At 39.2% G+C, this 20,650-nt stretch overlaps 1 protein-coding gene across 1 annotated transcript in view; it reads left to right on the forward strand.

Moving 5' to 3' along the window:
* The first annotated feature begins 9,200 nt into the window (after positions 1–9,200).
* PITPNM3 (PITPNM family member 3) overlaps positions 9,201–20,650 on the forward strand; it is a 101,453-nt gene continuing 90,003 nt past the window's right edge. Inside the window, exon 1 of the mRNA XM_010573887.1 lies at positions 9,201–9,261. Within this exon, the coding sequence (XP_010572189.1) occupies positions 9,201–9,261 (61 nt within the window). The remainder of the gene's footprint in view (positions 9,262–20,650) is intronic.

The raw sequence follows: 20,650 nt of genomic DNA on the forward strand, positions 1-20,650 counted from the left end.
GTCTCTGTGTCTTCTAATGCAGTGTATCCTGTCTGAAAGCACAATAGTAAGTGCAAGTGGTTGTCGTGTAGTATTTCTGATCCAGGTAGCTGTTATCTGTATTTCAGAGAACTCACTTTAAACTTGACTGGTAAAAGCAAAACAAACCAAACCCCAAAACAATCAGAAGAACCTGTCTCGTGATCTTTGCATGGCTTAGAAAATCGTTTTGTGTCCTAAGGGGCTCAGCACAGTGAAGATAAAGCACTTCCGATGTGATTAAACACACAGCAGATGAATCTGTAATCTTCAGTGAAAATACAGAAATAAAAACTGGCTGAGAATTTGATTATAACATCTCTAATGCTTAGAAACGATTTAATTTTCATTATCTTTAGAAGGGAGGGAAGAAAATGCTTTCACAGAATATAATGTTAGCTGACTTTTAAAATGGATTATGAAGTTAAAATGTAATACCAGGGTCTTACAACTGCACTTTTCCATTATGCTTCTATTGTATAAGTATTAGTGCTGCTTCTGGAAATAGGAGCCTTGGTTTCGCATGCAGTGAGAAAGGAGTCTGGAGTGGGGTGAGAATGGAATCCAGCTCTTCTGTTTCCTAGAATCATGCCTGATTGTTTTCAAAATTAATCACATGTTCATAATAGACAACTGTGTTTAAAAATACATAAATAAATACATTTGAAAGAATAGGCCTGAACCAAACCATCAGACCTTCCCTACGCAATTCTGAATGCTGGGGAAATTTACTTCTCTTCCAAATGAAGTGTTTAAATTGTGTGTTCTGCAGGGTATCAGGATGTCTGCTGCTTTGTGTTTTTGCAGGGCCTGGCACAATCTTGGGTGGTTGCTGTGAACTTACTGAAATAATAGAGCCAGACTGCTTCTAAGTCTACTCCATAGTCTTAAGATCTGTGTATCTCATCTTGGAGCTTGCCCTATTATACCAGTAGTTTAGCCAATGCCAATTTCTCATACTACCTCCTGTTTACTCTTAGAGCAGAAACATCTCATGCCAGTACTCTGTGAATGAATGTGGTCTTTGCCATAAATTTTTCTTCAGTGCATCCACAGATGTTTCCCTTGCTTCCTGTTACCCCAGCAGATCACAATTTTTTCCCTTCTGATTTAGGATTATAGGACAATTCAGATTGGAAGGGACCTGAAGAGGTTTCTAGTCCAACCTCCTGCTCAAAGCAGGGTCAACTGTGGAAGCGCATCTGGTTGTTCAGGGCTCTATCCAGCTGGGCCTTGAAAATTTCAAAGGATGAAGATTGCGCAACTCTGGGCAGATGCTTCCAAAGAATTACTTTTCTTCTGGGGAAAATGTTTAAGGAAAAACCCAATATGAAATTCATTTCTACTTAGAGCCAGCATCTCCTCCCATCCTGCACCACTGTGAAGAGTCTTGCTCTGCCTCCTCGACACTTTCTTCACAGGCACTGGCAGGCTGCTATCTGCTCCCCCAGAAGTCTCATTACAGGTTGAACAAGCCCTGTTCCCTTAGCCTTTCATCATCAGGCAACTGTATAGGAAGGAAGTTCAGTGACAAAAATGAGACTTGGATCCATCTGCTTCATTTGTTTGTGTCTGGGAGTGCCTGTCCTTAAAATAAACCTGCTAATACTTCCTTTTAAGGGTGTAAAACTCCTATTAACTGGTAAGATTCAATTAGAATCTTAGATAGGAGGGTCAACTTTTCAATCTTTTCAAATCAAAGTCCTCTCAACTCAAAGCAGTTGTGTCCTATTTTAACATTTTGATTTGAAAAAGTTAAAACTTCTATAAAACTTGTTAGAGTTTTAGAATCACCTAATCTGTCTCAGAACTCCTACAGTTCTCTTTGTTGATAGTAAGCACTAAAGGCCAAAGTAAAATACAGTGTGAAAATCTGCAGGGGCCACTGCAATAGGAGACTATTTTTTATAATTATATTCAAAACTTTTTCTGTCACATGCAGGTATATGGTTTTCCTAGAATGAAGAGGGTTTTAAACTGTGCAACAACTTTTCCTTATTCAAATGGACAAATTAACATAGACATGAGCTAAAGATCTGACTCACTGGACACCAAGGTGATGAGGAAAGATTTAACTGGGAGGTTCTTAAATGAAGGGTGCTTGAGGAGTACTGTCTGCTTGCTTGGGCAGAGTCCTGCATTGTAAATCTCAGATCTGCCCACCAACTTGCTCCTGGGTTACATTGCCTGACCTAGCCAAAGCATACAGAGCTTTTCATACACAGGTCTTGTCCTTTTTTCCCCACCAGCCTATCTTCTCTTGCTTGTGCTTCCTCCACCTCCATTGCCACTACTGAGCTTGTAGATTGCTCCGTTTCTAATAAAGTTCCATGCCCTTTTGTGGCATTTATAATTAAGCAGTGTGAGCTTGAGACACAGTTAAGAACTGTATCTCTAGGACACTTCCTTCATGTCACAAGGCTTCTTATCTGCACACTTGCAAGCACCTGTGTGGACACAATTGTGTAGCTTGTCTTTATTGTTCCTTATTTTGGTCTGGAAACAGCTCAGGGTGAAAATCTTCTTTTTTTTCTTAAGATGAGTACAAATTTATCTATTTTTAAGGGAGCTGGGAGTTGAGGAAAAGTAGTGGCTGTTATGAAGTCTTTAAACAGTTGCTCTACTGTATCAATGAATCATAGCAAATGAATGATAATCATAATGAGGAATGAGTCTTCAATGAATCATACTTACTGTATTGGGTGAACACGTAATTGCAGAGTTTTTCAGGTGGATGCTTGACAGAAAAAAAACAACAGTACCAAGTGTGATCCTAGTGCCTGATGGTGTATTGTGTGGGGTTTTTGTTTTCTTTTTTCCTAAGCCTAGCCAACCAGCATGGCTTTAAACATAATCACAAGTAATAAAAGTAGAATTGCCTTTTTCTTTTCTTATTCTTCCCTGTGCATTGTTCCTAGTCTGTGGGATTTCTGTTCTTTGATTTGTTATAGTAACCATGAACTTCAGTCCCACATGGAGATCACATTATATGAAGTGGTGGGAAACACAGCATGCATAAAACAGTCTCTGCTTTGGAGGAGGTGCTGTGTGTTGCTGTACATGCTGCAAGATAAGAATATTGTGATTGTTTATCTTCCTAGTAATGATCATATACAGTCAATCCAATCCAACCTAATTTAGGAGGCTAGATGTCAAGAAAGATGTACTTTTCTGAAGTATGATAACTTTCCCCTGCTGTCTCTACTGTCAAGAACACTGAAATCCTGGCTTGTGTGCCTCAGTTACATGCCTAAGGCTGAGACAAATGAATCTGAGGTCTTAAGTCGACTTTACCAATGGGACAGTTTCTTGTAATTGCAGTGGAGAAGGTGTATTCCTGTGAACGTGACTTGGAGCGTCTTGTGCAAATTCTTGTTAAATGCCTTTCAACAGTAACTCATCTTCTGTGTATCAGTCTGATAACTTGCAAACCATGCTTTTGCAGTGGTATTTTTAACAAACAATCTAAATATGCACATTACTGTGTTAAGTACAAGCTTGAAATAACTCTTCTGTATCAGTGTGATGGTTTAAAAAATCACAGCCTTTAAAAACATTGTATATTGTTACAGAGGTTTTCTTAAACAGAAATAAAAACAGGGGTAAAAAAAAAAGGTGAAAATATGAAATGAGCACTCATTAGTACCACTGCTTCAGTTAGAAGAAACATACTTTTTAAGCTTTTGTTTAGCACTCTCTCTCTAATGAGACTGTCAAACATGGCTTCAGTAGCAAACAGTTTTCTGTACCCTGTGGGGATTTAAATGCAATCAACTGTATTCTGTAATTACTGTTAGTGGGCTGGCCTTGGGAAATTATGCATCATTGAGGAGGAATAATGTTCTCTGCTTTGTTGGGATGAATATGCATTGCAGCAGTTAGGAAATGTAGTAATAGGTATCAGCCATGATACCTTTACTTAATGGTAGTCTGTAGAAGTTGGAAGTGTATTTATCTTGAGTGTAGTGGACTGGGAAGATAGTCTTGGAAATGGAGAGGTGAGGTGACAGCAGTACTCACTGATGTTTCTTCTGTTTCGAGGTGTTTGGTCAGTGGTCTCGTATTGCTCTCATCAGCTAAACAAATAACTGAAGGGAGAGTGTAAAGAAGATGGAGCCAGCTTCTTTTCAGTGGTGCCCAGTAACAGGACAAGAAGCAATGGGCTCAAACTGAAACACAGGAGGTTCACCCTGAACATCAGGAAACACTTCTTTTTTTTTTACTGTGAGGGTGGCCGAGCACTGGCACAGGTTTCCCAGAGAGGCTGTGGAGTCTCCCTCCTTGGAGATATTCAAAAGCTGTCTGCACATGGTCCTGGGTAACCTGCTCTAGGTGACCTCCTTGAGCTGGGGGACTGGACCAGATGAAGTCCACGAGTTCCTTCCTACCTCAACCATTCTGTGATTCTGTAAACCTACTTGTTATGGTTTTACCTTCTTTTGCTAAAAACCAATTCAGGTGGTATCTCAAAGGCATTTAGACATACTGATTACAACAGGTTCAGAAGCATCTCAGCGATTATTTTGTTCTTATTAAGCCTATGCAGCTTTTGCATGCTGACATTATCAACCCGAAAGAGTATTTGGACTTGAAACTGAAGTTAAATGCAAGTTCAAGATTAGGTCCTTGCATGAAAGCTCATGTGCTTAAAAATTGGGGCCCAAGTGAAATAATTCCAAGGTGTCTGTGGGGATCCTGAGGTCTTGTCTACATGAAAGACTGTACTAATTTAACTATTGTAAGTTCAGGAATATATCTTTTTCCCTACATGATGAATGGGAGGGAAACCACTTCCCTACTTGATAGGAGTGCTGTAAGGGAAAGTGCATTTGTGCTCATGAGGTGTTCAGAAGCTATGCCATTGGAGGTTGTACAAGTAATAGATGTGCTTTCTGGACTGACTTATTTCTTGGATTTCATTTCCTTCAGTAGAAAAAGATGGATTAAAAGTGAAAATTGGATTTTTTTTTTTTTTTTTTAAGAGTATGTGGAATTCAAGTACAGCTACCAAAAATCTTGCCCTCTTCCATTACCCACATTGTCAGGATTGCTATTCTACATTCTATCAAGAGATTCAAGCAGGTTTTTACTGAAAATGTCCAAAGTCTACTTTTATCTTGAGGGTAAATGGGAACTTTGACAATGGGAACTGAAAGTTAAATTTGCAAATAGCATCTGTTGTAAAACAGTGTATCTAAAGAACTGGTTCTTGGGTTTTTTTGCTCCCTAGGAAATTACGACCTCAACATGCAAATTAGACCTTGAAATTCCAGTGGAGACACCATAAATTAACATGCTGTAATATTTGGGAGCCGTGGTGACAATATGGAAGTCTGAATGAGAAAGATTTAGCTGGAAACAAGTTACTGTGGTTGATAATTATCTGTAACATATAATTGTAGGCATTTTAAATGTTGAAACTACCAAGGCGGCTGTCATTTCTGATATAATGGGAAGGAAATGTTTGTGTTCGTGAGGGTATTGTGGAAAAAAAAGTCCATGGTAAAAGCAGTAATGACTTGCTAACAGACAACTGAAAAACTCATTGCTTTAGAGAACTGTTAAAGATCAGCAAGCACCCGTGGAAGTGTGTTGTATTGCTTTTCCTGTAACCTGGCAGAGAAGGGATGAGATCAGCAATCCATGGAGCTTGGCTTTAGCCTTTCCACTGATATGTGAAGACTGTGGGTCCTGTTACACAAGAGCTGACGATACTTGGTTTCTTGAAGGACTGATGTCTATATTCTTGGGGTTTTTGTGCTCCAAATTAATCTGTGTTTGACAGCCAAAATGTCAAGTAATGAATATAGTCCTTAAGAAAAGAAGTTTTGTACCAAGACTGAGTTTATTTGGATTTCTTCTAGTGTTATCTTGAGATTTCTATAGATATAGATAGATAGTTGTGGGGTTTTTTGGTTTTTTTTTTTTGTTTTTTTTTTTTGTAACAGTGCTTTGTTCCCTCCAGTCAAATGCAGATCAGATTATTTTCACAATCCAGTTGAAAATTTCTGGAATGAAACATTGATTTTTTTTTTTTTCTTTTAAAATTTTCTGTGTGCCGGGAGACTTCCTTGATAAATAGCTTGCATTCTGAATCCTTTAATTCTAAATTCTAGTTCAGTTCTGGTGTGCAGAAGTGGAGCATAGTCATATATGTCTTGATCTGAATGAATCTTTATTTGATTATGAAAACCATGCTGAAAATGCCTTTGTTATTATTGGATACAAATGAGTGAATCATCCAGATGCTTAAACTACCTTACTCTTCAGTGATATCTGTAGTGGTTTTGATGTTATTTACTGTCTTTGTCATAGTAATCTCTCAAAATCTGTTAGGTAAAAACAAACAGTAGCAGACAGTTTCTTCCCAGAAGAACTGGCTGTCTTCAGCAGAGGAACCAAATCAAAACTGAGGTGAGAAGGCACATACCATGAAATGGAAGGAACTGGCCCACGTATTGCAGGTGTTGGATTGATTCTGTAACTTTTAGTATTTGTTCTTTGAAGGTGGATTTTGCAAGGGGACTAGATATCAGGAAAGGCAGATAAGAGAAGTAAGGAAGAATGAGTGGATGCTTCTGGTCTTAAATCTTGAGCTTTACCTGGAGAATTATAGAAGCCCAAGACCACATTGAAAGGGACTTCACCAATCCGTGGGAAATATAGCTGACTAACATAACAAAAATTGGAGAAGCTTTAAAATCATGATAAGACAAATCCTGAAAATAATTATCCAAAATGGCAAGTACTTGTTTCTTCTGGTTTATTTTTGTTTGCTCGTTCTTTTTCCCACTGTTTGCTGGCTTTGGATACAAAGCATTTGTAGTGCCTGACTAGAAGCATACAGTTATACGGCTTTAAAAAGTCAGGGCCCTAAATGTCTCTTCAAAACAAATGATCTGCTGCCATAAGAGGGTATCTTTTTGTTGTGGCATTTTTGTTTGTTTCTGCAAATGTAGCCCACTGGCTTCTTGTGGAGTCACTGAAGGCTCAAAATATATGAAAATCAGACTCCTTAGTTTTTAGCCTTGGAAGAGCTATCGTCAGTACAGACATCTGGTCTGGAAAATCTGAGCAGAATTTTCTCAGTGTGAAATTTATGTTCAGTATGGGAGTGTCTGTATCTACAGGACCCCAAAAGGCATTAACTGTGTTACTGATGAAGTCTATCTGTCTTAGTTTGGATATTCCAATGGTTTAATAAACGTCCATAGCACAGAAATTCAGCTTCAATTACAGTTATTTGATTGACCAGGGTAGCTGAGCAAGGGGCTGTTTTCTTGCAGAGGAAAATTCGGAACACTCTTGAGATGTTCAAGGCAGTCCTTTGCCTTCTCGTCATTCTCTCTGTCTCACTGTTGTTCTCATATTCTCTCATTTACAGGTTCTTCATAAATTTCCTAGTTTACTGCCTTCCTTCTGGCTGCTCATAGATTTTAAGGCCTGTGATCAGGAAATCTAATATTCTACATAAGGCTGAAAAAGAGTAGTTTACTCAAGAATTTTTCTACTAAGAGTAATAGTATTATATTTTGTTTTTCAGATGTAGCATCTCAAAAGGTGAGGCAGATTATTCCCTCCTTATGCTCTTTTGTAGTATATAGGCTCTTCTCCAAAGGCTGAATTTTGCAAATTCTCCCTTTCCCATCTGTCACTCTGGCTTTGTTGTGGTGCTTCCCATTCTCATCCTTTGAAATTTTGGAATTCCTGCTCTTCCAAGCATTGACCAAATGCAGACTTTTCTTCATTAGAAGTTCAGAATAGTGTTCTTTCTACCTCTATTTTGATGACTATAGTGATAAGTTTTAAGATATATATATTTGAAGGTGTTGTTTGGTAAGGAATAATTCAGCTTGCCGGTCCTTATTGTTAGTAAAAGGTTCCAGAAATCTGTAACAGTAAATGTAATGATCTGTATGCATTCTCTGGTAGCTGCCAAATATCACTGGACACATTCCCAATACACACTGTACTCTTGTAATGAACACTGACTCCTTAATAACCAATTATTTTGAAAGTTTTTGTTTGTGGTTTTTTTAAGCTATTAAAATGCTATTAACTGATTAGTATTTTTACTCTCGGCCAGCTAAAATCTGCTTCCTCCTACCACCTTTCATTTATATTTCTGATTAGATCAGCTGTAGATGGAGTAAAAGTAGAACAAAAGGCTATGACCTAGTGGCATGTTTCCCCAAGAACAATGTAGAAGGACGTCTCCCCTACTTGAGTTGCTCTTTTACTACTGGGAGAAGGAGAATGCTTTTGTGGACAGGGAGGGCCTCGGGATATTAGATTTCAGGTCTGATGTCATCATTTAGAGAAATTAATAAAACCAAGGACACTGTTCTGGTTGGTAGTAGCTGTAATGTTGTTATAGATATGGTGGATTTGATCCCTGGTTCCCCAATGATTTGGGGGAGACTTTATTGTTAATATATTTCACTACTACTTTCTAGTGTTGGGTTGCTGTAGATGTAAGGAGAACTGATATAGTTAGGCAGCTCTGGTTAACTAATTACAAATTAGTTTGAGTACAACAACCCATTGGGACCATCTAAGTTGTCATGACTGTATCTGTTGCTATACGTATTCTAATGTGGTTTTGCCTTCCTGTCTTCAAATGACAAGCTTCAAATTAAAGCCCCCGGCTCCAGCAAACCAAAGTTGTCTCATGAAAACAGCTCAGTGAGTGAGAATTCAGTAGTTTGTCTGTAAATCTGTGAGCCAAATAGGATGGCACTTCTCTTAGAAGCAAAATTGAATTTAAATGGGAGCTACTGCTATGTCCTGGGGAAATGCTTCTTGTCTTAGAAACAATGTACAGTTTGAGTGTTGGAATTGAACAGCCTGGTGAATTCAACAGGGAAGGATTTATCTTTTCAAGTCACTGCATTAGCTGAAAAGTGATGCAGGCTTATCTTTAACAAGTTCTTGGTTTAATCACTTTTGTTAGGTAGAAGCAAGAGGTCTAATTTTTGTGTCATCCTGAGAACTCTGGCTGACTGTTGAGATTAAAGTACGTGCACTGACCAAAATGATCCACCTGAGCCATCTACATAAACTGTTTATTAATGTATTTTTTTCTTTAAAAAAGAAGGTGCAGAGGTGAGCATGCCATTGCATTAATTTGAGTCTCTGTATTTCCAGCTGGCCCGTGCCGATTCAGTGGTGCTCAGTGGCCCATGCAGAACGTCCTCAAAGACTCTGTGGAGAGCTCCGATGATGAATTCTTTGATGCGCGAGGTCAGTACGTGTTTTTGTCCTCCCCTCCCCATTCTTTCCCCAGTTTCGTAGCAAGTAACTAAGCTCCTTTGGCAGTGAACTGAAAACATTGTCCTGATCAGACTGAGATCTCAAGAAAACCCATCGGATCTTCTCTGAAGGATTTGTGAATGGGCCTAGATGTATGGGAGATGGGTGAAGTGCTGGGGTGGATGAGCGAGCTGCCATGAACTGGATCTGGCATCAGAAGCAGCATGACTACAACAGTATAGAGCAACCTGGTCTAGTGGAAGGTGTCCCTGCCCATGGCAGGGGGTTGGAACTAGATGATCTTTAAGGTCCCTTCCAATCCAAACCATTCTATGATTTGATGATTCATGGGCCCAGCTTGTTTACAGGTCAGGTAGTATATGATGTAAACAAGAGCACTCCAACTGTAACAGTTCCTGATGAAAGCCATGAGTGCGTGTGTTACTAATGACCAACTTTTAAAACCAATGGCCTAGGTTTTCCACTCTGGCAAAACTTTCACTGAAGTGACTGGGACCTCTGCTTGTTCAAGAAGCAACAATATCTGAATGCTTGTGGGTTTAATCGGGTGAATCCAAAATGCAACACTCACTACAACATCTGATGAGACCCTGAATCTTGGGATGCTCTTTAACATGCCAAGTTTTGTTCTGAAATGGCAGTAAAGTTTGTAGGTTCTGTGCACACGCAACCTCCCACCTACAGTGGGAGACAGGGGCTCTGTTTTTGCTTTTGTTGGCAGGATCCAAACCTAATGCTTTTCTGACATGTTTTGTTGCTTTTCTGAAGAGAATAACGAGGAAGGGAGGATTAATTCTGCTATTACTGTGAAATCCAACTGTAGGATCTTTCATAGCATAGGCTATTGAGGTCAGACTGAGCTGCCCCCATGTCCTCATGTTACCTGCAAGTCAGGAGTGCAGGGTAATGGAATAAACTTGTTGAATGTACCTTGGCTTTTGTAGCAATCTGGATTCATTAAGTACAGAGCGATCCCAATGGCTTTGAGCAACCTGAATTAGTGAAAGATGTCCCTGCCCATGGCAAGACGGGTTGAACTAGATGATCTTTAAAGGTCTCTTACAACCCAAACAGTTCTATGATTCTATGAAAAGGAGAGGGATTCCCCTCCCCCCAAATAGTTGTTGAGACTTCTTTTCTAGTTTAAAGTAAACCTAATCCAAAGTGGAAAACTCAGCTGTCTCATGGGAAACTTGGCTTGGGTTTGGATGTGCTTTTTATTTTTAGTTTGGTTGCTTCTTTAACAGCACAGTCAGCAGACATTCAGCTGATGTCTAAGTACAAAAACATTTGCACGGCTAAGATTGTCACTCAGTTTTTCCCTCTGTTGATATTTATGATATAGCAAATGAATTTTCTTTTATAGGACTGCATTGGCTTTAGTCTCATTGCTGTGTGCTGATTCGATGTCTGGAGATGCATGGTGGTATTGCAAATGGCAGTTGGTATTTTTAAGGCAGTATTTGGCATTAAATGTCTGCTGTCTTGCAGTGAACTTCATATTTCAGCATGTTTTAATTTTCTTTGTGGGTGGAATTGTTGCAGGAATGGTTGGCAACCGACTCTTGTGTTTTCATGCTGGTATAAGCTTGAGTTGAAATTCAGCATGAAGGAGTTGTTACGTCAGTAGCTTTTTAGTTACTTTAAAAATGCAGAGGGTAGGAGGCAGGCAGTGAAAATGAAACAGCTTTTGTGGGGGGATCAGCTCTGTGCTCTGAATGGTTTGGAAGCTCTGAGGCAACTTCACTGATAACTCACTGATTTATTTCTGTGAGGCTGAATTTGCAATATTATTTTCCTAAACAAGCTGCTTTTGCAGAGGCATAATTAATGAGATTATTGCTGTGTATTATTCAAAGTACAGGTTTGGATCCAGGATGCCTCGACTTCAGTTTATCTGCTGGTTTTCTGACAATGATAGTGACTTTATCTGATGGTGAGCCACTTATTTTCCATTTTCCTTTCTGTAAATTGCCTACTGTAGCTATAAAATTTTTGACAACTTTAAACTTGAAAGACAAGCTGCTTACATGAGAGTTAGAATTATTTGTTTTATTGCCCTCCCCCCTGCCCCGCCCCCATAGGACACAGCCACAATCAAATAAGGGGAGCAAAGTTTTCAAAATAAAATGGAATTTGAAAGCTTGCACAAAATTCCACCCTCACTTAGAACACTACAACTGTCCATTGACATCAGGCAGTTCTAAATGGAGATGGATATTGGAATAATGTTTTTGTGAAAGTCAAATGATCTGTGTTTGGTTGATCAGGTAGAGCAGAATGAAACTATTTGATGTAGTTTATTCAGGAAGTCTGGTGAAATGATTTAATGGATCTTGCTATCTCTAGAATCTGTGAAATTGACTGTGGACTTCATGTTCTTTCAGAAATATGCTTGCATCCTCTTGATTTACCATAGTTAGAAATGAGTCCCTAGCTGTACAAGTATGCTACAGCCACTGTGCAGAAAAAGAGATGCAGATGTTCTTTCTGACTTAATTTGAAAGGATGTCCTACAGTAGGTTTGGTTGGTTGGTGGGGTTTTTGGTTTTTTGGGTTTTTTTTTTTTTTTGCTTGCTTGCTTTTTTGGTTTTGGTGGTTTTGTGGTTTTGTGGGTTTTATTTTGGTTTTGTTTGTTTTTTTTTTTTTAAAGAAAAAAAACCACTCTTAAGTACATTCCAGGAAACAAAATTCCCTCATTTGTTGCCTTTATTAATAAGGTGTGTATTCAGGTCAGAGCCTTTTCAAAGTCTGAGACATGAGATACGCATCTAATAGCAGTTTTCTTCCCTGTGCCTGTACAGCTAGGCTTACAGTAATAACTACTTGGCTGGTGTAGAGGGTTCTACATCTGAGAATCAAGAAGCAATCCACAGAAGAGTAAAGAAATAAGTGACCCAGAAAGGTAAATAAATGAGGGGTTTTTCAAAAATTTATAGGTAGGCTGAGGCACAAAGCCTGACTATATGTTGTCTGATGTCACAATGCCAGCTTGTGCCTAGCCTGAAGTCAGCTCAGATCTGTATTTCTGAGCTGGGATTTAGCAACCCATTTCTATTTGAAGAGGGATTTGAGAGCTTTGAGCGAACAGTTCTGAGCTCTGTGTGTGTGCATGCACAGGAGTGCATGTTTCAGAAAATACGTTGCTGAACACTGATTATTTTCTCCTTGTTCTGAACCAAACGGCTATCTTATCTGAAAGCAACTTTTAGCACAGGGATGTTCCAGCTGTCTGCACAGAGAGGAAAGAAATACAGATGTTAGAAGCTGATTTGTCCCTTGTAATCTTTATCTTGTCAGTGGGTAGGCACACAGACACTGCAGCTGGTACTCAGATGATCCTTGCACCTAGATTCCACCACCCCCCAGGACGGATGCTTCATTATTACAGGAATTTAACGTCACATTATGAGTGCTGTAAATGGTCATGGGTACAAAGCTGATGTGGATGTGTAACAGAGATTTTGGGGGAGAGGCTGTGACATGTGTAGATACATATTTTATTTGCTTTTTTAACCATAAGAATGGCAGCTAGTCATCTTGTGTTTTGGAGGCAAAACCAAAATCTCAAGGTGTTTGTGTCATGTCTCGTGAAAAATCCATGCCCTTGAAATCCATCTCAGTCTATGGAAGTTTCCTTGGACTGAGAGAACTAGTAAGAAATAAATTAATTCACCAGTACAGAAAAGCTTTCTACATTATTGTTGATCAGGTCTCCAAGCTTGGTTTGGCTTTACCGGTTGGGAGGAATTTTGCTCTTTTGGGTAGGGGCTTTAGCTACGGCAGAATTGTGTGCTTCTGCTAAGTAGCTGAAGTGTAATGTGATAGAAGCAATGCTCTGTGACACACGTGAAAAATCAGTGTTGAAGACCCTGTTCTGCATTGTGCTTACTCAAAGTGAAGTGTATCTGGTACTGTGAAAAGCTGTCACTGTAGGGAGAAAGCACAATGTTAAATAAGATGATGACCACAGTGCTTAAGTTTGACTTGCTGCATCTCTCCTAGTGCCTAGTCCACAGGACTGGCTATACCAGTAGGGGTTTGGGGTTGAATATTGTTTCTTTACAGGCTAGGGCCAAATTTGAAAACATTTACATGTACAGCTACTCTAAGCCTCATTTGGAGAGTTTCACTTCATAGTCACAGTCAGTAAGTAATCACTTTCAGTGATTGCTTATGACCATAACTTTAGATGTTATAATCATTGTATTCTCACTTGTGAAACTTCAGCTAACTTGGCCTGATTGTGGGTTGGCTACCACAGCTTGTCTGAGAAGTGTTGTTGAATATTTGACCCCTGAAGCATGATAGAGTGTAGTGCTATTTAGGAAGGGTAAGTTCTACAGCCTTCGAGAAATGTGTTTAATTTTTCTGAGCAATAACAAGAGAAGGATTCTCGGCACAGTGATACTGGAACAAGTCTATAGCTGTAACAGTAGTGTGTGGTTTTCTGGACAAAATGCGTCCTGGGGCTCTGGGGCTGACGTGGGTTAGAGCATGGTTATAAAAAGGTGCTGCAGGCTATCTAGGTGAGTAGCTTATGAAAAGCAGCCTGTCTGGATTGATCTTGAGAAGAAATAATTTCTAGTACAGATTTCCAAACCTTATTCCATAAGAAAACTGGAGAAATCAAAATGTAATGGCTTAAATCGGTGTTTGAGTTGCACTTTCTCATTTCTCAAATACGTATCCACAAAGAAAGAGGAATTTCTTAGAGTTGTGGGAAGAGATGCAGGCAGGGCCAATAATTGCTGTGCATCAGGAGAGCTCTCTGGAAATGAGTGGATGTGCAACAATTTATTCTGCTATTTAATTCATCAAAAAGAACAGAAGAAACCTGACAAAAGCTAATCTTACATGCAGTTGTCAAACAGGCTGCTCCCTCCTCCTTTGTATTTTAGGCTGACAGAAACTGAGAAGAACCAATGGAAACAAATTAGTGCAATTGACAGAAGACTCAGGCCTTGTATTTCTGTGTTTAAAATTAATAACGTGAACATTTTCACTCAGAACTATTTAAAGCAAGGAAAAGTGAGAGCATCTGGAATTCTAGTTTGTGTCGAGTATAAAAGTTACAGAAACTGGAAAAGCCACATCGCTGCTGGAATCAAGTCTCTCCCCAACAAATACATTTGCACGTAAAAGACTGATTTCAGTTTTTTACTTGTATTTTTAAAAGCTATGACATGCAAGAATAGATGTATGTGTAGAAGATGAGGGACTGCCAGAGAAGTCCAGTACAGTCTAATCTAATCAGTTTTCTTAAATTCTTTCCTTTGTATAACCCTAAATAGGGATTCCTGCTTACCCCATGTTGACTTTACACTGCTGTGTTTTACCCCAGCACAGAAGTCTTGCTGCCATTTCCTCAGGCATCAGACTTGACTACACCAAGTCTGTAAATGTGGATCTTTCCTGCCCTCAGTGCAGGAGTGCACAAGGTCATGACCATTCTATCAGAGAGTCAGGATATCATTTTGGCGTTGCTGATTGAACTGTGACTTTGCTAAATGAAAAAACATGGAAATTTTAGGGGAGGTGGCTGCCTTTGGATTAAGATACCAGGTAGGAACTGAGATTCTCAGATCTTTGGTCTGTACTGTCCACATTCCCAGGGACACTGCTTATGGCTGAGTCATTTTCCTCAAGTCTGTCATCACAGGAGTCCTTTTGGTATCACTGCTTTCAGGTTGGTAGACATTCCTTTTTTTTTTTTTTCTGATGCATTATCTGCCATCTTACTTACATTTTGAGGTAGCATCTATATTGCCTGTATCAAAGCTCTAGACTGGAGGAGACACTACTAAGTGAGAGATGTTATTGTGAAGCAGAAAATGCCTTCGGGGATCACAGAAATGTGTTCTGTATCATGCAGGGGATCACAGATCCTGGCAGTGAGAAGTGGGCAGGATGAAATATCAATCTCCAGAGTTTTTGCTGAGGAAATACTAGTCTCTCTTCTTTCCATGGGGCTGCTTATGGATAGGTTTCATGAAATGCATGTACTGAAATACTCAGGGTAAGATAACTGTGGACAGTATCAAATTCCAAGTAGTAACAACAGCTGAAAGGAATCACCAGGACACTATAGTTTATTTGCCATTCAGAATTTGCCACTGTTTTAAGCTCTTTCATTTTCCCTTGTCACTTTGCTACTGTGATATTGCTGCCCCATGTGCATTGAGTCCTGCTAAGGTAAATGTCTTTGCTTTACCCAATACTACATGCTTCATGGTCTGAAAACCTGTAGTTAATGCTGCTTTGCCTCTTGGCTGGAAGGCGGGAAGAGAGCTTCAGCTACCGAAAATTGTTGCTGAATTCACATCAAAGGGCAGGCGGACAGTTGTTGCACAGCACGACAATGAAGCATAAAATACAAGGCTGTTCAATGTGGATTGTTTTGGTTTGGTGGGGTTTTTTGGTTGGTTTTTTTTCTTTTCTTTGGGCAGGAGAACTGTGTGCTACGTAGCAAGTAGTTTTCCTGGTGTGTTTTTACAACTTAGGTAAATGCTGCATTGAGTTGCAGATAGACTGCTTTGGGCTTCTGAAGGTACTGTAAGTCTGTGTACCACCAGAAGCTGTTAAGAACAGTGATCATCTTCCAGCTGCTGTCAGGTGGACCATGAAAAGACTTGGAAGTGCTTACAAGCTGTTGATAGGAATGCAAGGTTTTGTGCTTTCTTGAGAAGGAATGGCCTGTAGGCTTTTGTGTAGGGTGCTGCTCTGAAAGGGGTCCATAATGTGAAATTGTTGTAATTTCATCATGTTTCTAGCACTATGACTTTTCTAGAAAATTAGGCTGAAGAAGAGCAAAGCTGAGGGAATAGTCAGGTGTATTCAAATGTGTGTCTTCCAATATGTGAATACATAATAATAAAACCCTCTAACCTCCTGTTAGCTGATACTCCCTGATAGCTGTCACTTGAGAGCATGAAGCAAAAGTTGATAATGAGGAGAGATCTCAGCAGCATGTACTGACATTGCAGTGAGACTCTTTGCTAGTCAGGCCACTAAAACATGGCACGTTTACCACTCCAGATTCCTGGTGATGTAAATAGCAGCCAGATGTAGTCATGAGAGGAGCATAATTTGGCTTTAGCAACAGGAGGTCTAAGAGCAGAATGAGAGTAGGAAACTGGCCAAAGGTAGTCTCAGTCTGGGGTCATATCTGAAGCAGCTAATTGTGGAAGTTGTCATTTTTTGTTGAAGTTGGTGAATAAATGTAGAAGTGTAGAAGAAGGATGCATGTGTGTTAAGAACAGAAACTGTTGTGTGTTTTGGTGGGGGCTCTTGGAGCATTGTTGGTAATCATTTCAGTTAGTTTTGGTTTCATGTGGTGGTGCAGAAGCAGGAAATACTGTTTTTGACAAACTGCATGCCTCTCCCCTCCCTTGTTCAGTGTACTGCTTCCTAAACAGGCTATAAGCATTTATTTTAACAGTTGCTGTGTAACTCTTCTCATTGAATCCATGTACTGCAAACTAGGTTGCATTTACACTCCTAAATTAACATTTCCAATTCTTTTTTTTTTTTTTATAACCTAGACTCCAGCCACTAGTATGAACACAAATTTAAGGTTTTACTTATTGTTATGGCCCTGTTACCTTGATTAATTTTGTTCTTGGTACCTTGATTTTGTGCTAAAAACCCTAATCTCTTTATTTCCCTGCCCTTTTGGGGAGTTTATGTGCTGTTGACAAGTCTAGCAACTTGCAGGTCTAGTTTTAGCACAGAGCCTACTGACTTGAGCAGCTGGCAGAGCAGAGCACAAGGAAAAATCTATACGTTTGGAAGTTAAAACAAAGCCAGTATATCTAAGCTTCCACCTACATACTTATTGTAAGCCTTTTATCCATGCCCTGTGGACTGACAGAAATGTTCCCTACAGCATTTGAGCTCTGGTACAAGTTCTCATTCACCAAACACTTTCCTCATACCACTTCAAGAAGTTAGCAAGGCGTCCTTTCCAGGAGTTGAAAGACTTTAAAGGTATGACTTGGGAATAATGGGGAGAAGACATGGCAAAACTGATCATGTTGGATCATGCTGTATGACACAAAGGTGTGATTGTCTGACTTAAAGACTAGTCCCACTTGGGCACTGGACTCTTTATAGGAGGCAGTATGAGGTAGTGGGTAAAAATAGATAGACTGTGGGTACATATGGTCTATTTTAGGGCAGTGATTTTCTGAGTCATGTAAAACTATTCGTTTTATTTCTAGGTTTTCAGTTTTCCAATTCTAAACTATGAGAAATCTTTTCTGCCAGGTGGCTGGAAATTAGAGTGGTATTTCGGAGGAAGCTGTTGATGATGGTTATTACTGAAGTACCTGGGAGGTGATTTCAGGCTTTCTGTGGACTCCTCAGAAGAATCAAAGTTAACAGTTGATATCATGTTTGTGAAAGATGTAAATGGTAGTACTGCTGTTCACAGGGGATCCTATAGCAACTTTCTGACCTACTTTAAATTCAAATGAACTCTGACTTCAACAGTTGTTCTAGATTTAAACTAGTCCAGCAGATGAGAATCTGACCTATCAGAAACATACCACCTTCATCATTGCTTTATCTGTGCATTAGGCTTCTGATTTAGGATGTGAGGGCTTTCCCCCCCCCAGCCCCTTGCTTCCTAAGTATGTAACTATAGCAGCTGTTACAGTCAAAAGCCTGCTGTCAGCTTTGCTAAAGATTGAAGAGGTGGCATGGAATACAGCTGCCTCATTTTCTCCAGCTGAGTTTATTTAGTCTGCATAAAAACTTTTGTCATTAGTTTTTCCTTCTTAAAATGAGCCTTATGGCACTGTCTTCTGTATTACTATGTTCATATAAAGCTGAAGCCATAGATATCTATGGTATCTATATACCATAGATACATGGTATATATTTCAAGCCAGGCTCTGCATGTGCTTTCTTGAGATTCTTATTCATGAAAGAGGCTGTGGTAGCTCTCTGCTAATTAAGAGCTGCTCTTAATTTGCTGCACCTTCCTCTCCTGAAAATAGAACCACTAGTCTCATTAATTTAATTTTAAAATGCTCTGCTGAGCAACTTGAATATCATTTGGAAATACTGCCAATGAACTAAAGTGGAAGTTTGGGAGGTCTAAACTCTCCTCAGCATGTTTATGCTCTAAGGCAACAGCGTGATGTAAAATTCTATTGTGCTTAGCAAAAAGCCTCTCAAGGTGTGAGGATGCTGACCCTCATTCACAAAAGCACATGAATTTTAAGAAGAGGCTGTGTTGCAAAGATAGCTTGTGAATGTCTTAATATCAAGATACCTATCTTTTCCTGCCTCAGGTTTTAGTGGGTGTCATTCCCCCCCCCCGGCCCCGAGTTTAAACATCAATGGAAGGCACTTCTGCAAGTGTGTTATTTTCCATGTGATACATTAATTGCTGATGATATGTGGTTCCCTATCCATTTGGAAGAGGCCCAGGTGCTTGATGTTGCTAGTGCTACTCCTGCATTTGTGGCGTTAGAGTAGCTCTTTGTCTCTGCTGTTTCTAGTATATTATATCTATGGTCTCCACGCATAGTCTTCCATTGCCTTCTCTACTTACAGGACTTTCCAAGAGACACATATAGGTATTAAAGTTTCCAGATACTTCTGTGCAAACTGAATGCAAGTCTTCTAAACCTCCCTGTTGATAAATCTTTTTTAGCTGTTGCCTAAAACTGATAGATAGTGTCTATTCTTGGTTACAGATATTTAGCTGTGTAATTTAAAGCCAGTGCAGTGTCTTTTGTCAGATGGCAGATTTGATGCTGGAATTGAGTTGTCTCATAGCAGACATTGTCATATCATGACAATACCAGTTTCAATATTTTGATGCTTCCAAAATTTATTTAAAATACTTTTATTGTCAATCATTGCGAAGTGCTGTGACTTTATCCAGTGCCATCACTTCTTGTAATGTGTGGTATGTTTAGTACATTTTGTTTAGTGCAGATGATGATACTAATGTAACTTATTACTGCACCAGATTCACACGCTTCAGAAATGTGAGGAAAGATACCCTCTCCCTGGAGTTCATGTATGTTAAAGGAACCTCAGTTCACTGAAGTTAGTCTAGATTCTTTTTGGGTGAAAAACCCCTATCAAATGAAAACCAAAGTCAACACTGACTGCTTAAGTACTATAAATTTGAGGTGTCTGGTTTGAAGAGGGTTTTAAAAAGTGTTTTTTCAGAGTACCCAGGCTCTGAAAAATCAAAAATACTGGAAGTTACATAAATTGAGAACCCCCAAATTGGAAAGATTTGGAAAAAAGAAAGATGAAATCTTAATCTTAGTTTTTGAAAAGCATCCCATGCTCCTATCAAGCCTCTTTTCCTCTTTATTCTTGAGTCTATTCTCTACTTTTCTGTCAAACTGAAGTGATTCAAAGGCTTATGCAATCTTCCCTCCCAAAACCTCGCTCACTCTGCACTTGCCTAGAGTAGGACATAAGCAGGAGTTGCTCAGGCCCAACTGAAATAGACCTCATTTTTTGTCAGTAACAGTTCTGGACCTAGTAGGCTATATTCCATGTGCTAGCCAATGCTGTTTAGCTGTGTGGCTACTGCAGTGGCAAACTTTAGCAAGAACACTTTGTATATAATGCACTGGATTTTGGAATGGAGAAGACAATCCGAATATTCCTTATCCCAGTCTACTGCCTCCATTCTCTTAATTCCTCTTTTTTGGGGGATAAACTTCTTTAAAATCAGAATGTCTGTGCAATGATTTTTCCATTTCTAATGCTGTTCACTGTCCCAGCTCTTCTATGGCAGGATGATTTCCAAAGTTTGGAAGGAAGAGGTTAAGTGTGTATGTATAGTATTTTATATATTATATTTTAAATATATTTGGGAGAAATGTCATGATACTCCTAGTTTTTGAGCACAGAATGCTGTAGGTAAAGTATATTGATTTAGTATGTAATAGAGCTTTCATTAAATACTTACTAATTTTTTAATGTCAGGAGCAGCCTCTATAGTCTGAAATGCTTATAATGATAGTAGCTGTCCTTTTTATAATTGTTACTTGAAATAAAAAGTGACTGCTATGTATAGATAGTGAACATCTTACTGAATTGTTAATCTTCTAATAACAGACTTCTAGTGAGAGATAATAATTTAATATGTGATAAATTGCTTATGTGGATCAAAATTAAATGTGTATTGGAGACATCTATGCATAAAGAGAATGAGAGATGGTGCTCTGTTCCCACTGGGTGTTCAATGAGAATAGGATACCTAATTGTTTAAGCTGCATTGAAATCTCAAGGTTTAGTGAGTGCAAGATCCCAGCCAATAGAAATTTGGCATCTCTTATTAATATGAGTCATGAAGGGAAAATACAACCCAATTTTGAAA

The sequence above is a fragment of the Haliaeetus leucocephalus genome, unplaced genomic scaffold (genome assembly GCF_000737465.1).
Source record: "Haliaeetus leucocephalus isolate CR32 unplaced genomic scaffold, Haliaeetus_leucocephalus-4.0 Scaffold395, whole genome shotgun sequence".
Lineage (NCBI taxonomy): Eukaryota > Metazoa > Chordata > Aves > Accipitriformes > Accipitridae > Haliaeetus > Haliaeetus leucocephalus.